The 20034-nt window shown below is 37.4% G+C and overlaps 7 protein-coding genes across 12 annotated transcripts; 5 read left to right on the top strand and 2 right to left on the bottom strand.

The window, feature by feature from the left end:
- The first annotated feature begins 519 nt into the window (after positions 1-519).
- Positions 520-2245, top strand: LOC117574690 (uncharacterized). Of its 3 annotated transcripts, none has more exons than XM_034258597.2 (4): positions 520-725; positions 1015-1411; positions 1733-2001; positions 2087-2245. In XM_034258597.2, the coding sequence occupies exons 1-3, from the start codon at positions 626-628 to the stop codon at positions 1926-1928; spliced, it is 693 nt and encodes a 230-aa protein (XP_034114488.1). In that variant the 5' UTR covers positions 520-625; the 3' UTR covers positions 1929-2001; positions 2087-2245. The 3 variants fall into 3 exon arrangements, with proteins under 3 accessions (XP_034114488.1, XP_034114487.1, XP_051863649.1); XM_034258596.2 differs by having other exon boundaries at positions 2110-2245; XM_052007689.1 differs by lacking the exon at positions 1733-2001 and adding an exon at positions 1482-1598 and having other exon boundaries at positions 523-725; positions 2110-2245.
- Positions 2246-2336: 91 nt separating this feature from the next.
- Positions 2337-4165, top strand: LOC117574285 (solute carrier family 35 member F6). 2 transcript variants are annotated; one of them, XM_034258036.2, is made up of 5 exons: positions 2337-2450; positions 2628-2724; positions 2812-2978; positions 3020-3166; positions 3236-4165. In XM_034258036.2, exons 2-5 carry the CDS (start codon positions 2657-2659, stop codon positions 4009-4011), a joined length of 1158 nt encoding a protein of 385 aa, XP_034113927.1. In that variant the 5' UTR covers positions 2337-2450; positions 2628-2656; the 3' UTR covers positions 4012-4165. The 2 variants fall into 2 exon arrangements, with proteins under 2 accessions (XP_034113927.1, XP_034113926.1); XM_034258035.2 differs by having other exon boundaries at positions 2812-2959; positions 3014-3166.
- A 129-nt stretch (positions 4166-4294) lies between these two features.
- LOC117574282 (uncharacterized) lies at positions 4295-6237 on the top strand. Its single transcript, XM_034258033.2, has one exon. The coding sequence runs from the start codon at positions 4652-4654 to the stop codon at positions 5726-5728; it is 1077 nt and encodes a 358-aa protein (XP_034113924.1). The 5' UTR covers positions 4295-4651; the 3' UTR covers positions 5729-6237.
- A 118-nt stretch (positions 6238-6355) lies between these two features.
- On the bottom strand, positions 6356-8369 carry LOC117574283 (mitochondrial glutamate carrier 1). The gene is made up of 5 exons (XM_034258034.2): positions 8255-8369; positions 7350-7484; positions 6787-7272; positions 6588-6728; positions 6356-6523 (listed from the first exon to the last, which is right to left on the bottom strand). The coding sequence occupies exons 1-5, from the start codon at positions 8329-8331 to the stop codon at positions 6379-6381; spliced, it is 984 nt and encodes a 327-aa protein (XP_034113925.1). The 5' UTR covers positions 8332-8369; the 3' UTR covers positions 6356-6378.
- A 1793-nt stretch (positions 8370-10162) lies between these two features.
- Positions 10163-12436, top strand: LOC117576369 (M protein, serotype 2.1). 2 transcript variants are annotated; one of them, XM_034261060.2, is made up of 5 exons: positions 10164-10434; positions 10492-10778; positions 10845-11075; positions 11256-11973; positions 12031-12436. In XM_034261060.2, the coding sequence occupies exons 1-5, from the start codon at positions 10254-10256 to the stop codon at positions 12087-12089; spliced, it is 1476 nt and encodes a 491-aa protein (XP_034116951.1). In that variant the 5' UTR covers positions 10164-10253; the 3' UTR covers positions 12090-12436. The 2 variants fall into 2 exon arrangements, with proteins under 2 accessions (XP_034116950.1, XP_034116951.1); XM_034261059.2 differs by having other exon boundaries at positions 10163-10434; positions 10845-11973.
- A 292-nt stretch (positions 12437-12728) lies between these two features.
- Positions 12729-14366, bottom strand: LOC117576370 (aurora kinase C). Of its 2 annotated transcripts, none has more exons than XM_052007687.1 (3): positions 14051-14366; positions 13772-13985; positions 12729-13263 (listed from the first exon to the last, which is right to left on the bottom strand). In XM_052007687.1, exons 1-3 carry the CDS (start codon positions 14162-14164, stop codon positions 12890-12892), a joined length of 702 nt encoding a protein of 233 aa, XP_051863647.1. In that variant the 5' UTR covers positions 14165-14366; the 3' UTR covers positions 12729-12889. The 2 variants fall into 2 exon arrangements, with proteins under 2 accessions (XP_051863647.1, XP_034116952.1); XM_034261061.2 differs by having other exon boundaries at positions 12729-13710; positions 14051-14363.
- A 233-nt stretch (positions 14367-14599) lies between these two features.
- On the top strand, positions 14600-19939 carry LOC117576367 (arginine/serine-rich protein PNISR). Its single transcript, XM_034261054.2, has 9 exons — positions 14600-15321; positions 15381-15585; positions 16626-16770; positions 16935-17186; positions 17502-17604; positions 18015-18071; positions 18519-18661; positions 18726-18972; positions 19034-19939. The coding sequence occupies exons 1-9, from the start codon at positions 14724-14726 to the stop codon at positions 19849-19851; spliced, it is 2568 nt and encodes an 855-aa protein (XP_034116945.1). The 5' UTR covers positions 14600-14723; the 3' UTR covers positions 19852-19939.
- Positions 19940-20034: the final 95 nt, after the last annotated feature.

Below are 20034 nucleotides of genomic sequence, written 5' to 3' on the forward strand. Positions count from 1 at the left end.
GTACAAAGCGGGGAAGTTTAATAACATTTTGAATAATGAATAATCAAAGAAACAACCGCAATGCAACTGTTGCACAAACACCAGCAGCTGCAGCACAACAACTATTGCAGCAGAAATGCGAATTGAATGCACAACAAAAATCCGCATGAAAAGCGGAAATGCCGTCGATGAAGTTGTGTTTTGTTTTCCTTAAACTCTGCTGTTTTCGCCATGCAATAATTTGTGTGGCGAAGCTATAAATATACTACGTTTTACGTTGAACTCCCGATGAACACATACTTGTAAGTATGTAACACATATACATTCGCAATTACATAAGCACTTATGTACTTACATACATACATACATATGCAACAAGGAGACTTCTGCACTACAGCTGACCAGATTCTCAGTTGCGCACGCGCAGAGCAAGTTCAACCTCTTTCTCTCAAATTTTCTCTCTCTTCGGTCTCACCGGTATAACGGGTTAAGTCGGGCTTGAGCTCTGAGGCGGCATTGTTTATATTCGCTGCGTCGACGTAGTCAAGACGTCAGTTTTGCTTTCAGCTTTGAGTCATTGGGACGTGTATCGGGCTGCATAACAATTGTTAAATTACTGTTTACTTCGTTTCAAATCATAAACAATATGTTGAGAATGCAAAATATGTTTATGCTGCTGTTGGCTTCAAATATGTTGCTCGCAGTTCACGTTTCTGGGAATAAAAAACAGCAGCAACAAAATCAAGGTACGCTGACTTGCTGCTAAGAAGGCGCTGTCAACGCCGATTCATCCAAGTGAAGAGAAATTTTCAATGGCTAAGAATAACGGCTAATGGTTCTAGCCAGACCAAAACAAAAAGAACCGGTTTACCGGCGCAATCTAGTGGAAAAAGTCAACAAGAGTTGTGTGTAAAGTTGTTTAACCTTTACTTTTGCCTATAGATAGCATTTCAAATGAAAGATTTCATAATCTGTTAGAAATTGCTTTGAAAGTGACAAAACATTATTAAATTATTTAAATATTTATCGTTGCAGAAATTTGGGAGCAAGATTTATCAGACACCTTTAAGATTGAAGGCAGCGATCAAGGCATTCAAAAGGTTAATTTGAAATGCGGCGCCAATTCGATGAATGTGATGCTGGAAACTGAAAAACCATTTACTGGTGTCATGTACACTCGAGGTAGCTTCTATAAGCAAACGGCGCCGTGTTTCATGAAACCTACAGCAAATCAAGGAACGCGCACACTGGAGATGAATTTTCAATTGGATCAATGTCAGACCTTGAAGGATGGTGAACTCTATACAAACATTGTTGTCATTCAGAACGATCCTGAACTTATTACGCCAGGAGACTCGGCTTTCTCTCTGGAATGTGATTTCCGTCAGCCACGCAGTCTGGATGTGGAAGCCAGTATGTTGGCTAGAGACAGGTAACCGATATATAACTTTTTTCATACATGCGTATTTATATATATTTGGACGTGTACGATTAAAACTTAGAAATCCACAAAAATTGCGCGGAGCTCGTGGTGGAACCCGCCAGCATCAATAGAACTTTACTCTACGACTACCTATTGAGTTTTTCAACTAAGCTCATTTCCAATAGCTGTACTTAAGGTACAAATTTTAAACTGCAATTATTTGGTTGTACACTGATTTAAACATAATTAATCCCTAGTAGCTCGTATTGCCTTACTAACAAACAGAACACTTCTCATAATCACATGACATGCATGCCCTACATTCCACAGAGTGGCGACAAAATCCAAAATAACACTCACAAGCCCCGATCCTGCTGCACCAATGGACAATCTACACAACTCGGTATTTAGCAACAGTGATACAGTAGAGTACATACCAAAGCTAATCAAACCAAATGAAACTATAAGACTGGGAACAGTTGAGGAGGTGACCCTTCCGTTGCTTCATGAAAGAGACGAACTTTAATTTTAAACACATCTATAAGAAAATATTTAAAAATACAAAATTACTCTTACATCACACGTAAACAATATTACAGGTGAGACACAAACACAAACACTGCTTGTTAAATTATTGTTTAGTTGCTATGAATTTCTGAACTGCTGCTATTTAAATTTATTAAGTTTCTATTATTCTACCTTCTTAGGAGAAACGTATGGAATTCAGCAAAGGCGGATTAATTGCAAACGACACTAACAGATACGATTTCAATTTAATCTTTTTTTCTATATCCTGTGATATTTTTTAAGTTTGATTTTAATAAAAACGAAAATGATGGACAACCCTTCATACTTTTTTAAATTGCGCGCCCATTACAGAGTTGTTTGATTACGAAAGCAAAAAACAGCTAATCAATCTCTTAATATTCATAACATTTGGCAACTCCAGCTTTTTGTTGGTCTGGCAGCCACTGGCAAGCAAAAGTTTACTATTAAATTAATAGTTTTAACACAATATTAATATATCAGCCAACTATATATTTAACAAGTAAAGTATAATAAAAAAAAATAAAATTGCAGTCTTGAAATTAAAGTAATAATATCACTACGTCAGAGCGTTTTCTTATCAGTTCATTGTGTTTTTTGCGATTGCTCATGAAATGCGCATCAGACAAAGAAATTCAATAATTTTGTAAATTCAATTATATCTACATATGCTTTACAGTTGATTTGGTGTTTTTTAATGCGCTAGCCATGGATCATCGAGTATTTATTACACTCCTGTTCGTATTGAGTGGTACCGCAAATGTGATATTAATCAAGTATGTAATGATTTAACAACATACGGAATAGTTAAAAATCATCATTATATTATCATCATTATATGTACATATGTATGTATATTGCAGATGGATGAGCATTCAAATGGTGGAGGGCAGTGATAGAAAAAAGCATAGTTTTCAACATCCAGTCGCTATGACCTTGCTTATGTTCCTGGCTGAATTCTTGTGCTTTGGTGTTTACAAATTGATTAGCGCTGTAATCAGTCGACGAGGCGTAAGATTACATCAATTGAATATAAAACAAAAACTAATAATTGCGTATCTCTAGTTAAACGCAGAGCAGGATCATATTTGACGCGTGGCAGCAATGAGTTTCATCCACTCGTCATGTTACTACCCGCTTTCCTCCGAACAATAACATCAATATTACTTTTCACCGGTTTATACTTGACATATGCCACCAGCTTCCAAATGATTAGAGGTGCGTCTTTCAACATCTGCAGTCACTGATTTCCTTTCTTGAGACTAAAGCAAAGCTTAATCGTTTCAGGAGTTTCACTAATCTTTGTGGGGCTATTTAGCACAATGTATTTGAACCAGACCTTGAGCTCCCGACATTGGCTGGCAATTTTCACCATGACATGTGGCATCATTGACATATTGGCTTTAGATGTGCAACGTGTGGACTACGACTATACAACTTTACATCATAAAGATCATAACACCATCCTTACTGGCGATCTATTGGTCATAATAGCAGAAATCCTGCACGCCTTTCTCTATGTGTACGAAGAAAAGCATCTAAAGGCCGCAGATTTGAAGCCCATTCAGGCATCTGGTTGGCAAGGATTTTTTGGGATTATCATCACAGCCCTGGCAGCAGTTTGTCTAAACTTTGTGCCAAGCGCCGTGCCTTTTAACGAGGGTTCCCGTGGAGTCTTCGATGACCTAACTGATATTATTCCACAGTTGCGTTCTAACACAATGCTAATCCTTGCCATTATTGGTTTTGCCTGCTCCTGCGCCATTTACAACTGTGTGGGAATGTCCATTGCGAAGTTCTCGTCGAGCGGCAATCGTTTACTTGCTGATGGAATACGTGTTTATTTCATTTGGGCATTTGTTATATTTGCCGAATGGGAGATTTTCAATTTGATCACAATTTTGGGTCTTCTTATACTTCAAACCGGCATTGTCATGTACAGACAGGCCATATTCCTGGAATGGTATCGATCGACATTAGCTCGTTGGCAACGTATTCGATACATGGACATGAATGCCGATGCGGTCCCCACGCCCAGCAGTCAGCCGGCAGATGTTATCTAAATGTGTTATCTGATGTGAGTGAGTTTATAGTGATTGTGATATGAGAGGAAAAGACGGCGCTTTTTAAAGGAAAACTACGCGTTCATGGGATGAATCTTGAAAAATTTACTTATCAATTATAATAGGCATGGTAATAAATACTTATTAAAGTTAATTAGAACGAAATAATAAATCGGATTTTGGTGCATAGAATGCTGATGCGTCAAACGCAATTTCCGATAAGTGGCTTATAACTTTTGGCTTAACATCTTTTAGTTCTTTTGTGAATTGTCTTCGATCTTAATTGATAGTTTCAAAATTTTCTTTAAACACGCTTTATAAACTTGCATTTAGAGGAAATTTTGTAGAAGTTTGTAACCTAATCTTCTTCCCAAAAGTCTGGCAACACTGCGTTACCGATCATTGAATGGTAACGTACATTCCGATTAATCGTATGTATCGATACAAATCGATTTTCTCACTGATGCTGGCGTTCCAACAAAATTAAGACCCGGTTCAGATATCAATAGCAATAAATCATCCTTATTTAATTTAAAATATTACCGTGGAATTTAAGACGCTCATCACAAAATTCAGCACTCATTTGGTTTGGTACGGGTGTCAATCGTGCAGCAAACCAGTTAAAACCGCAAGCGTAAACATGCGCTTAAAAGAATATCCTACAATAATATTGGATACAATACCAAAGTTGTATGAAAGACAAATCAATGTCTTTATTACGCACCTCTATGGCATAGAGGCGCAAGTAGAGCGTTTGCCAAAAAAGTTCTGCAAAATGTACACGACCCAACCGCTGGCTAATCAACTTCTGGAATATCTTGGATCTCGTGGCGCCAATATTTCTTCAGAAGATTTTCATATAGTTCCGGAGGGCAAACCGTTCTCGATTCGTCTTAGCGATGGAAAGCGTTTGGAGATTATGTTATGTGCCGGTAATGTGCTTGCCAACAGTCTTATGCTTTTAATTCGGAGATTGCGTGGCGGAAGATTACTTTACTACTATTCTGCCGTGCAGCAGGATGACCTCAATTACTTGATGGGTAATACGACTTTTCAGGAATGGATTGCACTTGGTACCGAAGAGCTCTTGCTAAATCTTCAAGCTGCTCATCAGCCCTTTGATCATATAGACTTTGAACAGATTGCCGAGCAAATTTCAAAATTTTTTAAAGAGAATGACAAGGTGCCAGTGATTGAAGTGCCTCAGTTTGGTTACGAACTGCTCATTCGAAAGTTAGCTGAAACGTCTGCCTTATTTGGTCATATCAAATTGCTAGACAGTTTTCAAAACAGTTATCGCTGTCTAACTTCTGATCTGAGATATTTCCACAGAAGTGGATACACGATATCCTTGGCAGTTAACCATAAGAGCAGCATTAACATTCACAATTCTGAAATATCTTATCCTCTTTCCAAACTTAAATGGTCTCCAGTTCCAAATCGCATAAATCTTATACAGATTTGTAGCCTATTGCGCCCACTTCATATAAGTGGAATAGTTGGTTATCACGAAAAAGGCAACGTAACCCCAGTACCTGAGTTTCTCAAAAATTTCAAGTGTTCGAATGCGATTGTTTCAAAAACGCAGGTTATACAAGAATCCGTTGAAAGCAAATTGTGTCCTACCAAAAGACGTAGAGACTATGAAAATGAACCTATTTTATTCACAAAGTCTAAAAAACTTGCCTATGTGGATGACGATGATGATATCAATTAATTAAGAATAATAATTGTAATATTAATAAATTAATAAACAAATGATGAAGTAAAGTTGAAAATTTTCTTTTTTAGTGTATTTAATTTACTGCATAATAGCTTGTCATGTCAAAAATATGTATACAAGAACTAATATAAAAGCAATATATGCGTAATTAAGCTATTGTCATTTAATTGATTTCAATGTTTATATTTCAATTTATATATTTTAACAATTAATATACGTATTTGCTTTAATCGTGACTATGACTTTCAAATCGTTTGTTTCCTATATACATAATAGTAGAGCTGCTGCCTAAAATAATAATAAAAATGCAAGCTTTGCATGCAACAGAATATGAAATTTGTCTATAGAGAAAAAACGTTCTAAACATGATGTTCATAATCTTATTGTCATTGGAAAAATGTTTTTTTTTTATGAATTGCCTGTAATAATTTGTATTATCGCCTACATTGATATGACTTTGTACATACTTTGAGAAAAGGATAATACTATGTATATTAGCTTCATTAATTATCTAGGGCGCGACTTTAACTTAATACATTGAAATAAGACAGCTTTAACAATAACAATAGCATTAACGCATACAAATACATTTTAACATTCAGATAAACAGTAAAGAAGCTCTTGGATTCGATCTGGAAGATCCTTTACTTTTTCTGCGTTCCCAACAATCCTTCAGCTACGCCCAAATAGTATACGGTTTGGGCGATACCAAACAGTGGCGCGATCACAATCATACGGCAAAGGCCGCCCTTGAAGAATGCTGTGGGTCCTTCGTGTTTCATAGTTTTACTGCAAGAGCGAGACAAAAATGAATGCAAAACTATTAATATTCGCAATTATATTATCAACTTACGTGATACAATCGACTATGCCCTTAAACTCCTTCTCCCCATCAGCCTTCTTGATGGCCTGTAATCGTGTTTTAATGACATCAAATGGATTAACCGCTAGAGCAGCCGTCGAACCTGCAGCCAAACCAGCCAGGAAAGAGCACCTAGAGAGAGCGAAAAAGTTAGCTATTAGAGAACTGGAACACTTTAGGTTTGTATTACCAGAATACCGCCTCCCCAGAGCCATCGCTTCGCCGTGGACCCAATTCGTTGAGGGTGGCAAACAATGGGAAATAAATGACCGAGAACGTTACGTCCCGCAATCCCGTAGCACCAATACCCTTGTATAAGCCAAAGATGCCCTTGTCCTTAACAAGCTGTGTGGCCAATTGTGTGGCCGACACCTTCTCTATGGTTTTACCAGCCAATTTAGCCGCAGCGGCTACGCGTCCAGCATCTTGCATCTGGATTTTCAACAACTCCATAGGAGTGGTGACAACAATTTGAAAAGCGCCAGCCAAACCTCCAGCTAACATTTGACTAGTCATGGGCAGTTTTCCGTCTTTTGTGGTTAGCTTGTGCCTGAAGTAATCGTTCGCAGTCAGCTTAATTGCCTTCTCTGGGGTAATCAGCAAGATGTTGACGCCCGAACCGCGGTACATGCCAAAATATCCCTCCGCCTTATACGTTTTACGGAAGCAATCGAACCTATGAACAAAGATGAGCATTAATAAATAAATGTATTATGTATTATTGAGGATCACAACTAGATTTGTAATGCTTACATGCTGTTGTACATACGCTCGCCATTTGGGCCGATTTGCTGATTCTGAAGACGGGTCTTCACCAAATCCAATGGAAATACGCATGTTACTCCTATAATACCAGCAATGCCGCCGTTAATGATTTTGGGCAACAATCTGCAAAAATTTGTATTGTTTAATGGCGTCTATTCTGTTACGTTTATTTGGCCAATTGCCAGATATATTCACTTTTAACACTTAGCATTTAACCCTTACATGTTATTGTAAATGTACTTGCATAAAAAAAAACAGGTTCCCAACAATCGACCTTGACATTGATAAGATCATCATTGTTGATGATGCGCTTAACGCCCTATTAATCGAAAAATCGGTTATCGCCTGGGTTGCACCTACATTTCAAAAAGCATCAAACAAAAGATGTTTGTGGGGTAGCTCTAGATGAATATGACAAATAATTGGTGAGCTGCCAGCCACAACATTAAATGAATAAATACATAAATATGCAATCTTTCAACTATGTGTGTATATGGATTAAGAGCTATTTTGGTTTGGCATTTCAAGAGAACAAAACGTCGTCATTAAGGTGAAAACTTGTAAGCTTCTTTAAACTTTACACTATTTCCAATATCAAAAATATCAGCGAAAGCTATACATTATGTAAGGACATACACTTCTCAAACACTAAAAAAAAAGACAAAAAAAAATTAAATAAGTTGAATATGCATACATATATGTACGTACATATCAACAGATACATTTAGATTTAAACACAAACACATAAATATATGTCATATATATACATATACTTATACATATTTATATATTTCTCATATATACGTGTATACATATCTTACATATGTATATAATTATTTACATTACAAATTATTTCATGTGCTCTAATTGTTTGTTATTTATTGATAACTTACGCGAACTTTTGTTGTTGCGGCTGCTTAAGTGGATTGTTCGCCTCTATCTGTTGTTTACTATCTGTTATTGCAGCCATGTTTCTTGAATTAAAGAGAATTGGAATTAAATTATATTGATTTCTCACAGGCAGTCCGAAAAAATGTGTATTGGTAGCAGATGCAATATGAATCTTTGATACAATTAATTAATCTAGTGTTTACATTATTAGCTTTCAATGTATTTCTAGTGTTCACTGTAAAAGAAAAATGCAATTCAACGCTTAATTTATAATCAGGAATATAAATGTAGGTTTAAGAGGGTACCAATATGGAAAGAACTTATTAGTGATAAGTGCATATTTTTAGATATGTATGTAAATTAATCTGCAGTCTTCAGCTTCTTTCTTTAATCAAAAAATTGATAAGAACGACATAAGATGCGAGGCAAAAATTAATTTGTATTGTATATTCTTTATTTCAATCAATCGCAATAACATCCACATTTCTACATGGCACATAAGTGTGAATTAATAAAGTACGGCATCTGGTTTCATCCAACACATGCAACTGCTTTTAGATTATTTTTTATTTAACTGTTATAATCATTGTCGGATGTGCATGCACAAAGTATTATGTTTATTGTGATGCTAACCCGAAAATATTCTAACTTTGGAGAGTTCTTTCTTGGTTTTATTATCTCTTCACTGCTAAACACAAAGGTGTCATAAAGATATGGAGCATGTGAGGCCGAAAAGTTAGTTTTTCAATGTGAGCAAGAATTTCATTTATAGCACAATTAAATCATATAGATTATCTTTATATCTAAGTATATCAATACAGTCGAATATGCACTTGCCCATGTACTACGTATATAAGGTTTTAAATTGTTAAAATCGTCGTCGTATCACATTATCGATTACTTTATCTGGCTAAAAAGTTCGAGCTACCCAACTTATGTATGTATTTATGTGCATGTGTAACAAGTATGAAAGGTATTGTTGTTTTCCTTACGATGTGCTTTTATGTACACGTTTTAAGTCAGCACTTGGTAATAGAGTGACTATCAGGATTTTGTATAGTTTCTAATATGTACTTTATTTATCAAAGGCCAGATACCTATTATACATTAAATTGATTGACGCAAACATTGGCTACACACTTGTGTGCGAGAGTTATGTACATATATTCATTTATATACACACACACATTCCCATCCATATGCATATGAGCTTCTGTGTGTAGATATTAATATGTTTAAATAAATTGTGACATGTGCCCCGGACATTGTTAAATTTGATTACAATAACAGCGAAACTTACATTTATATTTTCAGTACAGTGAATTGACTTTAGTTCGAACAATTGTGTTTTAATATACAACCGCTTTAAAATATTTATTTGTTTACGACCAATTTTACGCGCGTCGTCGTCACCGTGCGGGCTGATGTCCACGAAAGCTTTAAATTCGTGAAGTATCTCCGCTCTGAATATTCTTTCCCTGCAAGCAGCCGGCGGGTACTGTATAATCAAGTTTTTATTCCAATCAGCATAAAGCGAAAAGTGTGAAAAAGCTGCGTAGGCCCTCGCAAGAGATGAAGAAACATCGATGCCACTATCGATAGATTGATTGTTTTTAAATTATTTATTACATAGATTTCTTAAGATGTTCAATAAAGTATTATTTTTGTAATATTCTGGTTTTTTTTTTCATAAGAAGCCCATTTTCAAATGGGAAAATATAACTTAATAAAATTAAGCGACATTGTGACTTGTTAAATTATTTTATTTTCAAAAAACCCACCGAATACCGATTTACAAAAAAGTAAACAAAGCACAAAAAAGTCACAATGAACAAGTGGAAGCTCAAAGAAACCGATACATCGATAACTGTTTTTTAACACTGGAGAATAAAACAAGAACATTTTCCAGCACTGGGAATTCTTTTAACTAGTTTTTCATTCCATAGGCACGGACCAAAACAATATTATTGATCAATTCAACAAAGTCTCAACTCTTTCACAATGAGTACGGCACGCTTTGCACGCTCAGGGCGAGCTCGAATATGTATTCTGATGAGCATGTTTCTTGTGCTCATTATGATGATTGTTATTTACCACATGTCACAACAGCAACTGGACGAAACTCGGGCCTTTCGATTACGCTGTGAACAAAACCAGGAAGGATTAAATTTACAATTGCAATGTAAGTCTCTCTTTCACTGCTTACTGCCCATACTTATGCTTCTCCTTGCCCGTTTAGCGCTCACTGACGACAAATTGTCAGCGGAGAAAAAATTGGAAGAGATGCACAACGAGAAACAACACATGCAAGCGGAACTCGATAAGCAACAGGAATCGGAGCGTTCATTGAAAAATAAATACGATGAACAACTTGGAAAATATAAGGTGCTCGATGGTAAGCACAATGATTTACAGGATGAGTATGCCAAGAGTAAGAAACAACAAATGGAGGACAAGCACTCGCTATTATTGCAAGTGCAACAATTGCAGCAGGACAGGAAACTACAGGACACAAGTAACTGGAAGGTGGGGAAAACACTTTAATTTCTTGGCTGATTGCTGTATTACATTTTTGTTTGCTGCGTCTCTTAGAACAAATATGAAGCACTGCAGCGGGACACGCAACATAAGATTCACGATTTAGAATCTGCTCTAAGTGAATGCAAGATGCATTGCACCTATGCGCCTCCAGCTCAACAACTCAATAAGCCATCCGATTTACAAGTGTCTGACACAACGCCAGCGCGTCGATCGAGCCCCGCTCAACTGGCGCATAGCATCGAGAAGCCGCACAACGAGAAGTCCTTCAACGAGCAAGTGCAAGTGAGTCAAGGGCTGTACAAAATTGGTGTTGGCATTGCCAAGCCAAACCAGCATTCAACTAACGCAACAACTAATCCGCAAGGTGGAGGTGTGGAGCATCGAAAGGATACGCAGCCTTTGCAATCCTTTGACGTGCGCAACAATCATAGCCTCATAATAAATTCTGTTGAAAATTTTCAGATTGCGCCCAAGTCGCTTCAAACGTTAGGCGATGATACGCCTGAAAAACAAGAGCAGTCAGTTAAATCTGTTTCCCCATTGAGCGCTCCTCAGCGCAAACCCAGCTCAAGTACTCCCAATGTTGAGGCTGATTCAAATGCATCAGTGGCTCCCAAGCAGCCAAGCATTATCAGCAGCAGCAGTAGCACTGGTCAACCGCCTTTGGTCATGCCTCCAGCAAAGCCATCATCCGAAGCGAAGATTGAGCGCAAGTTACCCGAGAATGTGGCGCCCATTCCCGAAAACTTTGATGGTAAAGTCGAAGTGGCAGCTGCTGATGCAGACACAGCAGCCGAAGAGTTGCCCAAAAATGAGAATAATAATCGGTATGCGAATGTGGTGAATGACTTGGAGTCGAATAAGAATTTAGGGGATTCTGGTGGCCATGAAGTCAAGGATGCCTTAAACGAACAGAATTTCAATTTTCCCGGCGCCAATCCTAACATTTTTGCTGATGGGGACCTAGCTCCGGCTCATGCTCAGCAAGTGGACAACAAGATGTTGGCTGCCGATGCGGCGGCAGTTGGGGGCGACGACGATGACGTAATGCTGGGAGATGTTGCTGGAAAACAGCATATTCTCGATGGAGATAATTTGAATAACGAAATTGCCGCCGATCAGGGTAAAGAATTTGCCGATGCTGTGCATCTAGAAGATAACATGGATGAGGATCAAGACGGTAAATAATATGCTTTTCTTTACGTTATCTTTTTTTCGAGCTAATTTCTTCTTGCAGAGGATGACTATAACGTGCCCGCAAGAAAACTGGGCGCAGATGCAGCTGTCAGAAATTAAAGATTATTTTGGCGGCACTGCAATAAGCTATTTTTCACCTTAGTATTTTATCATTTCATCTATCCTGGTTAACAGAATTGGTTTACAAAAAAAAAAAACCCAGAACCTTTAGTTTATAAGATTTATGCATCCAATTTGATCAATTTCAACAATTTAGGTAAGATTTATTTCATCCAATGGAATCGAGAAAACTTTGTGTGAACGCCAACTGCAATAATAATAATTTAACTTTCATTAATTTACAAAATCTTAGATCTTTCTCTTCTTTAATAACATACTATAATTATTCACTTAGTTATTCATACACTTGTCAAATAAATATTTATTTCATTCAATAATGCTAGTAATTATCGACATACATTGAGACTTTTGACTATTTACAAATTGCAATTGAAAATAGAGGCTCACCTCTCACTAAATTCATTTTTACTAAAGTTTGTAAGTATATACTTTGTTTTCTGTGATAAGAAACATGCTAAGCTGCATTTTTTCGTTGCTTTAAACAATAGTGTTTATACTCATTTATATGTAGCATATAATAAGTCCATGCTCTGCGCTAGTATTAGAGTTAGTACGTAAGATAAAATATTCGATCGAACAAAAATTGTGTCTAGAACACCGAAATTTTATTTGAAACAATAAAACGAAATTGCATGAATGTTTATTACAAAAATTTTTGTGTTATTTAACGTAATGGATATTTAAATGCATAGTTATATTATAAGAAAATTAAACAAAATAATTCACACAAACTGATAATGAAAGTCGAACAGATTAATTAATTCACTAATAGCTATAAATTATTGTGCGTGTGTCGCGATCCATGGGTGTAAAATAACCTGATCCAGAGGCAGACGATGTTGGGGATTTAAAACCAACAGCTTTGATATCAAATGAGTCGCTGCTTTCGAAACATGTTCCGGCAATTTGTAATCCACCTTGAGTATCTTCTTGTATGTCTCCTCATAGTTTTTCGAAAAGAACGGCGCTTGACCAACGAGCAACTCGAAGCATAGTACTCCCAAGCTCCATAGATCAACCTTTTTAGTATGTGGCTTGTTAAGAACCATTTCTGGAGGCAAATAATCAACAGTACCACAAAGTGTCATGCGCATTGAGTTCGGCTCGTGAACTGACCAGCCAAAATCTGCAATTTTGAGCACACCTTTATGTCCTAAGAGCAGATTCTCCGGTTTAATATCTCGATGTATAATATCGCGTTCGTGTAAATACAAAAGAGCCGAGCAAAGAGCCTTGATATAAGTGGCCGACTGGCGATCATCGAAACGTTTCAATGGCTGTGCTTGCAGTGCACTGAAGAGTGTTCCTTGCGGGGCATACTCCAGAATCAAATAAATTCGGGCATCGTCATGGAAGTATGCATATAAACGTAAAATATGTGGATGACGGAGATGCGATTGAATTTCAATCTCGCGGCGCACCTGATGCTCCACATTTGTTTCGCCAATTTGACGCTTGAACAGTACTTTGAGGGCAACCACAAATTGTGATTCTTTTTCGCGTGCCAAATAAACGTTGCCAAATTTACCACGACCCAGCTGCCGCCCAATGTCAAAATTGCTCAATGCCCATATTTTTTTTGGCTTGGTATTTGCTGGTTCTGTTGATACGATTCTTCAACTTCAAATATTTCTAATAAAATCGAAAATTCAGGAACTTACCAGTCTTTTCATTATTAGTACTATTGGTTTGGGGCTGACCGGGGTTTTCAGATTTGACCAAGCCACTGTCAGCTTTTGTTGAAGTTGTCGCTGCAGATGACGACGCTGCCAGTGTCTGTGGTGGCTTTTGTTGTCCTGTTGCGGCTGCGCCTACGGTACTTTTACTGCTGCTGCTTGTGGTTCGACTCACAGGGGTCACATTTTCAAGTGCCAACTAAGCATTTTTACAAAACCACATTAAAAGAATATCAAAAATGTAATTAACCATTTAGTACAAACCTTCTTTGCCAACAATTGCTTCCTTTGCATTGCAATTGCAGCGACCGCAGATGAAGCGCCCAACGCTGGCTTAGCCATAGCATTTTCTTTGGAACGTAACACATTGTGTGACATTTTAATATTATATATTTTGAGTTTCTATCGATTTAAAAACGTATCAAACAAGCAATGATTTTATAGACTGAAAGTCCTAGATTCCTTCTGCGTTCTGTATGAAAATAAAATGCCGTTCGTTTGAATTGGGAACTGGAAGAAGCGCGTGTATTAGTCACCCAGTGAATGCCGATAACAATTTACGATAACGTTATATGGTGAATAGCAATGTGAAATTTAAGTCGGTAAAATCTTAGAAAAAGTTGCTAAGAAAATAAATTAAATATTACATAATTTATTTGATGTACTTACTGATACTGAATACAAATTATATATAAGCACAACTTGCTTACTATGTGGTAATTTTAAAATAAGGTAACGGGTATTAACGAATTTCCGATAATGCCTATTTGATAATCTGTTATCGACACATTGTTATGTGTTATTGCTGCAATGCGACTGTCAGTCTGTGTAGAGCAAGAAAATGGCGTAGATGACGGAAAATCGTTTTTAGAGATTATTGTGTAGATTACTTAAACAACCAGCAGTGTAGTGAAAATCATAATAATAACAAGGAAACATGTTTCCAAATGGCAACACTAATGCAGACCTGGACTTCAACAAGCACAATCAATATATAGCGCAACCACCGCATTTTCTGCCTGCACTTGGAACACCAATTACAATGCCTGGCCCGGGTTCCGGCCCTGGTACTGGGGTTGCAGTTGGAGTTGGAGTTAGGTCAGCTGCTCCTGTTATGCCACTGAACATGCAGGGCTGCATTGACTGGGCCCAATTGGCCCAGCAATGGATACATATGCGGGACTCGACTCCTGCACCGCCTCCTCTAGCTAATTTTAGCATTAACATGGCGATTGCACCTCCTCCACCGATCATAAGCAATGCCCCTGAATACCACCACCACAACCACTTAGAACTACGACAGCCTCATCACCAACATCAGCAGCAACAGCCTAAAGCGCAAGCACGCTACGTGGAGCATGGCGAAGCGGAAATGGATATGGATATGGATGAAGAAGAAAATGTAAGTAGTGGACGGGCAGTTAATGGTGTAGGAACTCTGCCCCCTCCTCCGCCTCCTTCCCTGGCCACACCATCTCAGTGGATTGATGGAAACTCGGCTAATGTGCCTATAACAGTTGCACCAAGTGATACAGGTGAGATCGTCTAAGACCTCAAATTTAAATTGACGAGTGAAGTCATTTACCATTTGAAGGCGGAGCTGGCACTCAACAATGGACTACATGGCAATCGTCTCGAGGCAATTCCACATCTCATATTCCATCGCTTTTGAAGCTTAACGTCTGCAATCCAAATGAGTCGCACCATTTTATGCAAACACAACAAACACAGCAGAGTAGTGATAATAGTGGCAGCGATATCGACGCAAATAAGCGTAAAATGTTGCCTGCATGGATTCGGTAAGATTTAAACTATAATCTATAAAAGTTAGAGTATCTCTCGATAACCATAATACAGAAAGTATGTAGGTAACAGCAATTTGTAAAAGTTTTACCTATACTAAATCTGTTAACTGACATATAACCTTTTTAACAAGTAATTAAGCTTTTCATACAATTTTTACATATGAATAGAAAATAGAGAATTTAAATTAATATATCCAAGAATTTTCATATAACAATTATATGCATAAATTGCATTGAAATATTTGTAGTATTCTTTCTGAAAGAACATTTCCACTAAATCTAAAAATAACAAGGAAAAAAGCTACACTGTGATGAGATACCCGCTTCCCGTTTTGAAGAAAATCAAAACTGCGGTATTAAGTTTAAAATATACCAATTTAATGTACCGCAGGCGTTTTTGCCTATATAAAATTATTTCTTTAATAGCTTCGACAATTTATATCTGATAAAATTTTCAGGAGTCATTGTGACTAAAGTTATTATTGTATATAACAAAATTCAAGACTCTAGCTTAAGAATCGATTTGATGGAGCGAAAGTGGTAAAAATTTGAAACAAACTTGAAACTTGCAAGTGTTGTCGAAAAAAAATTATATCTGTTCAAGAATATATATGCTTTATGGGGTCGAAAATATCTTCTTCTGCCTGTTACATACATTTCCTGCCAGCACAAACTTACCTTGTGTGTAGCGGGTATACAAATTAAACGGAGAATTAAATTATAGCAGTATTTGCAACATTCATGATGACCTAAAAAATATTATATTTTTGGTCACGTTTTCAAAATGTTGTTTTCTATTAATAATTGAAATGGTGATAAAATGCATTAAAATCATAAATATGCTTCTAATTTTAGTTGTACATAGTTCCATAGATCCATTTAAGGACGTACGAATGTCTAGTTCTCAATACATTTATTTATAAATTATGGTTATTACTTTAGATTGCCATTAACAAATCTTCGCTTATAAATTTATTAAAATTGTAATCGGCAAATGTAATGTAATGTAATACCCAAACATGATTTTATTGCAGTGAGGGCCTCGAGAAAATGGAGCGCGAAAAGCAACGTCATCAGGAGCGGCAGCTGCCCGCAACTCCGGAAAATGAGTCGTCGGTTATCAATGTTAAGCAAGTATCAAGCAAAACACTAACAACACCTGTTAATCTATTAAACGTGGTAAGTAGATTAGTGCGATATTGGTTGCATAAAGTAGAACAAAATTATTCGACTTGTGCAATTGCCAAGTGCAACAAATTGTTAAATTGGTTGCTCAAAAGCACACGAGTGTACATTGTAATGATTCGAACGCCTATTAATTAACATGAGAACTTGAAATTCAGGCCAGCGACAGTGAAGATTCAATTGCTGCTCCTGAGGAGGCAATGGCTCAACTAATAGGTAATGATGTATTATGTAAGACCAATAACGGAAGTGATGAAGAGAAAGACAATGAGGAAAAGGATGAGAAGCTGCCACAGTCAATACAGCAAGATGCAGGCGGCCATCAACATAATGCAACGACAGTAACAAGGGCAGCCAATGCTGAAGCTGCATTAAGTGGTAAAAACTACGAAGAAAGACTTGCAGATTTGGTAGGCATCACAGTTGTTATACAAGATGTGCTAACCCAGGCAATGAAACCTATTTAACCAGCAATATTACTTACCGAAACTGTTTCCATGATCAGTGGAAAATATACCTTGTTACTTTTCAAGTAAATTATATTGAAAATCTGAATTGAATTAAGAAAAAAATAATTCAAATTATCTTGCCATGTAAATCTTATATGAGATGTACTTTTTCAACGAAAGTGAACTGTTAATGGTTGGTTTCATTGTCTGGCGCCTCTTTGTTATTGACAGGCATTTAAAATAGCCCAAACCAATCTATCAAAAACCAATCTATAGATGCTTGTTGTGCGTCGCACACTTACCGAAATACTGCTGGAAACAACCAATGAAGAGATTGCGGCTATTGCATCTGAAACAATCAAAGCGCATCGCGCGAAAGGTACATTTTGATACTTGTAGAACATTAAGCTTGTTGCCAAAGATTTTTTACAGCAAACAAAAAATAGAGTTAGTGCATGTGTGTAAGTACTAGACCAGTATGCGTGTGCCTCAAAAGCCATTGTGATAAAACGATCAAGTAAATTAAGTTAAATTTAATCCTCGGCATCGGAATAACATACGTTTTTGGAATTGTTTCCCGAAGGAAGTCTTACGTTTGGCTGCGTTTTTTGCGTTTAGTTACGAAAGTTATACACATACATACATATATATAGTGTGTTTGTTTTATTTTTATTTTTTTTTTCTTAATTTTAAGTCATTCCTTATACTTGAAACAAAAAACAAACAATGAAATCACTTGCTGAATATTCTTTATATAATCATAATATATATGTGTATGTAAATTAAAAGCGTCATCAGCCCAAGTGATTCGCAAAAGCGCCTTGTCCTCAATTACCGGCAACTTGGGTAAGTAACAAATTCCAAATTATTTTTTAAGTTCTCTTGAACACATTTGTTTAATAGGTAGTCTGAGTTTTGCTTGCCCTATACAAACACTCTCTATTACCTATATACCCCTGCTATTAAGTATTTTATTGATATTTCGTACACCATGAACGGGATTGGTTAACTTGTGCAAATTTTGCTTGAACCTTAATCAAAAAAGTTTAAAATAATAATATAAGTCAAGAAGTTAAATCGCTTCTTGGTCCAGCTAATGGTGGTTTAACCTTATGGAACCCATCTTTTGCTACTCTATCTCTTTTTCTTTTAAAAATTCAACCCTAAAAACGAAAATATTTTGATATATAAATATATGGATAAATATATATTCCCCCCTAAATAAGAAAACATGCGCCTATTTCAATATTCGACTGGCAGCAACAATTAGCACTTGATTGATTTGAATTATAGGTTTAGCTGCTTACGGAGATTCTTCAAGCGACAGTGATGAGGACGATAATTCCGACTATGATGGTGGTCAAGTCGAACACGGGTTTGACTCAGCCACCAAAGAAGTTAGCAAAAGCACCGAGCTAACCGCGGACGAGCTAAAGGTAAGCCCATAACAATATACGTGTTAATGCCAAATATTAATTATTTTGTTAACGCATTCGCTAGGCAAGAATACGCAAAAGTAAGCGTGCATTTGAAAAGGTCATTGATGACATCGAGGAGCGTGTGTCGCTGCAGGAACAAATGGATGAACAAAAGTTACAATATCATCGCAAGTTAGAATTGGAGCGTGCTGAGGCTGACAGTGAGCAGCGACCTTCAATCAGTAGGGCAGAGTCGCCAAAAGGCGAATTCAAAACAACATCAACAAAGTCGACGACGGTTTCACATGAAAAGTCGCATCACTTAAATAGTATGTTTGATATTATTGAATTTAAAAAAAAAAATTCTAAACGCAAATTCCACAATTAAAGATACAGGTAAGCGACTCAGTCGCAAGGAAAGAACGACGCGTTTCAGCGACAATAAGGACGGCAAACAGGCTCCAAGCTATGCTAGCCAAGTGGCAACAGTTATTGCCTCAGCGCAGAGCACTATAGCAGCCCATAAGCTGCGTCCTGTACCCAATCCGGCTACCAATTTGTTGCAGATTCCCGAATCAATGGCCAGCATGCTTAGTGCTGCAGACAAGGCACTCGATAAAGCACACAAAACCACAAAGAAGTCGAAGGCCAGACGTCAGTCGTCATCATCATCATCTTCCTCCAGCAGCAGCGGTGACAGTACCAGTAATAGTTCAAGCGGTGACAGTAGCACGAGTAGTAGCAATAGTACCAAATCGTCCAGTAATACAGATGTCAGTGCTTCTGCTAAAAAGCACGGCTGCAGCAATCGGCGACGAAGCAGAGATAACAGCAAACGCAAACAACGAAGCGATGCGAGTCTTGATCACAAAACTCGCAGCAGCAGTATTCGATACTCTTATAGTCGACATCATAACAGTCGTGAAACCGAACGTAATCGCGAGCGAGATCGCGATCGCGAAAGAGACCGCGATCGACATTATAATCAACGACGTCATCGTCGACAACGGAATTCGAGCAATTCTGGGGAAGAGGATGGCAACGACTATCGACGCAGTTCTCGACACAGTAGTAGTCGTAGCCACCACAGCAGCAGCTATGGCAAGCATCGGGAGAGAACCCGATCGCGCTCCAAATCACGCAGCACGCACATTTCCCACTCGTCCGCCTCCTCATTAAATTCACACCAACAGCGTAAACGCCATTAAAATTATTACATTTATGTAGTCTTCTATTTACGATTAATCAGTTTTAGTACTGACTCGAAAATATATAAATTTACAACAAATAGTCTATGTAATAATGTATTCAATGAATGGCGGATTCTATTACTTTCCCCTAAGCAAGGTCTGCGACAATAGAGAAATCGTGAATTATACAAAAGATTTGGG

The sequence above is a fragment of the Drosophila albomicans genome, chromosome 2R (genome assembly GCF_009650485.2).
Source record: "Drosophila albomicans strain 15112-1751.03 chromosome 2R, ASM965048v2, whole genome shotgun sequence".
Taxonomy (NCBI): Eukaryota; Metazoa; Arthropoda; class Insecta; order Diptera; family Drosophilidae; genus Drosophila; species Drosophila albomicans.

Bases quoted from the DNA above. Each gene is read 5' to 3' on its own strand.
- LOC117574690 (XM_034258597.2), top strand. From the start codon at position 626: ATGTTGAGAATGCAAAATATGTTTATGCTGCTGTTGGCTTCAAATATG. The intron at 726-1,014 runs GTACGCTGACTT...TTATCGTTGCAG, and splicing joins ACAGCAGCAACAAAATCAAG to AAATTTGGGAGCAAGATTTA. The intron at 1,412-1,732 runs GTAACCGATATA...TACATTCCACAG, and splicing joins AGTATGTTGGCTAGAGACAG to AGTGGCGACAAAATCCAAAA.
- LOC117574285 (XM_034258036.2), top strand. From the start codon at position 2,657: ATGGATCATCGAGTATTTATTACACTCCTGTTCGTATTGAGTGGTACC. The intron at 2,979-3,019 runs ATATAAAACAAA...CTCTAGTTAAAC, and splicing joins CGTAAGATTACATCAATTGA to GCAGAGCAGGATCATATTTG. The intron at 3,167-3,235 runs GTGCGTCTTTCA...TAATCGTTTCAG, and splicing joins CAGCTTCCAAATGATTAGAG to GAGTTTCACTAATCTTTGTG.
- LOC117574282 (XM_034258033.2), top strand. From the start codon at position 4,652: ATGCGCTTAAAAGAATATCCTACAATAATATTGGATACAATACCAAAG.
- LOC117574283 (XM_034258034.2), bottom strand. From the start codon at position 8,331: ATGGCTGCAATAACAGATAGTAAACAACAGATAGAGGCGAACAATCCA. The intron at 7,273-7,349 runs GTAAGCATTACA...CTTTGTTCATAG, and splicing joins GAGCGTATGTACAACAGCAT to GTTCGATTGCTTCCGTAAAA. The intron at 6,729-6,786 runs GTAATACAAACC...CGCTCTCTCTAG, and splicing joins TCTGGGGAGGCGGTATTCTG to GTGCTCTTTCCTGGCTGGTT.
- LOC117576369 (XM_034261059.2), top strand. From the start codon at position 10,254: ATGAGTACGGCACGCTTTGCACGCTCAGGGCGAGCTCGAATATGTATT. The intron at 10,435-10,491 runs GTAAGTCTCTCT...TTGCCCGTTTAG, and splicing joins ATTAAATTTACAATTGCAAT to CGCTCACTGACGACAAATTG. The intron at 11,974-12,030 runs GTAAATAATATG...TTCTTCTTGCAG, and splicing joins CATGGATGAGGATCAAGACG to AGGATGACTATAACGTGCCC.
- LOC117576370 (XM_034261061.2), bottom strand. From the start codon at position 14,164: ATGTCACACAATGTGTTACGTTCCAAAGAAAATGCTATGGCTAAGCCA. The intron at 13,986-14,050 runs GTTTGTACTAAA...AAAAATGCTTAG, and splicing joins AGCAATTGTTGGCAAAGAAG to TTGGCACTTGAAAATGTGAC. The intron at 13,711-13,771 runs GTAAGTTCCTGA...TCGTATCAACAG, and splicing joins TACTAATAATGAAAAGACTG to AACCAGCAAATACCAAGCCA.
- LOC117576367 (XM_034261054.2), top strand. From the start codon at position 14,724: ATGTTTCCAAATGGCAACACTAATGCAGACCTGGACTTCAACAAGCAC. The intron at 17,605-18,014 runs GTACATTTTGAT...GTAAATTAAAAG, and splicing joins CAAAGCGCATCGCGCGAAAG to CGTCATCAGCCCAAGTGATT. The intron at 18,662-18,725 runs GTAAGCCCATAA...CGCATTCGCTAG, and splicing joins TAACCGCGGACGAGCTAAAG to GCAAGAATACGCAAAAGTAA.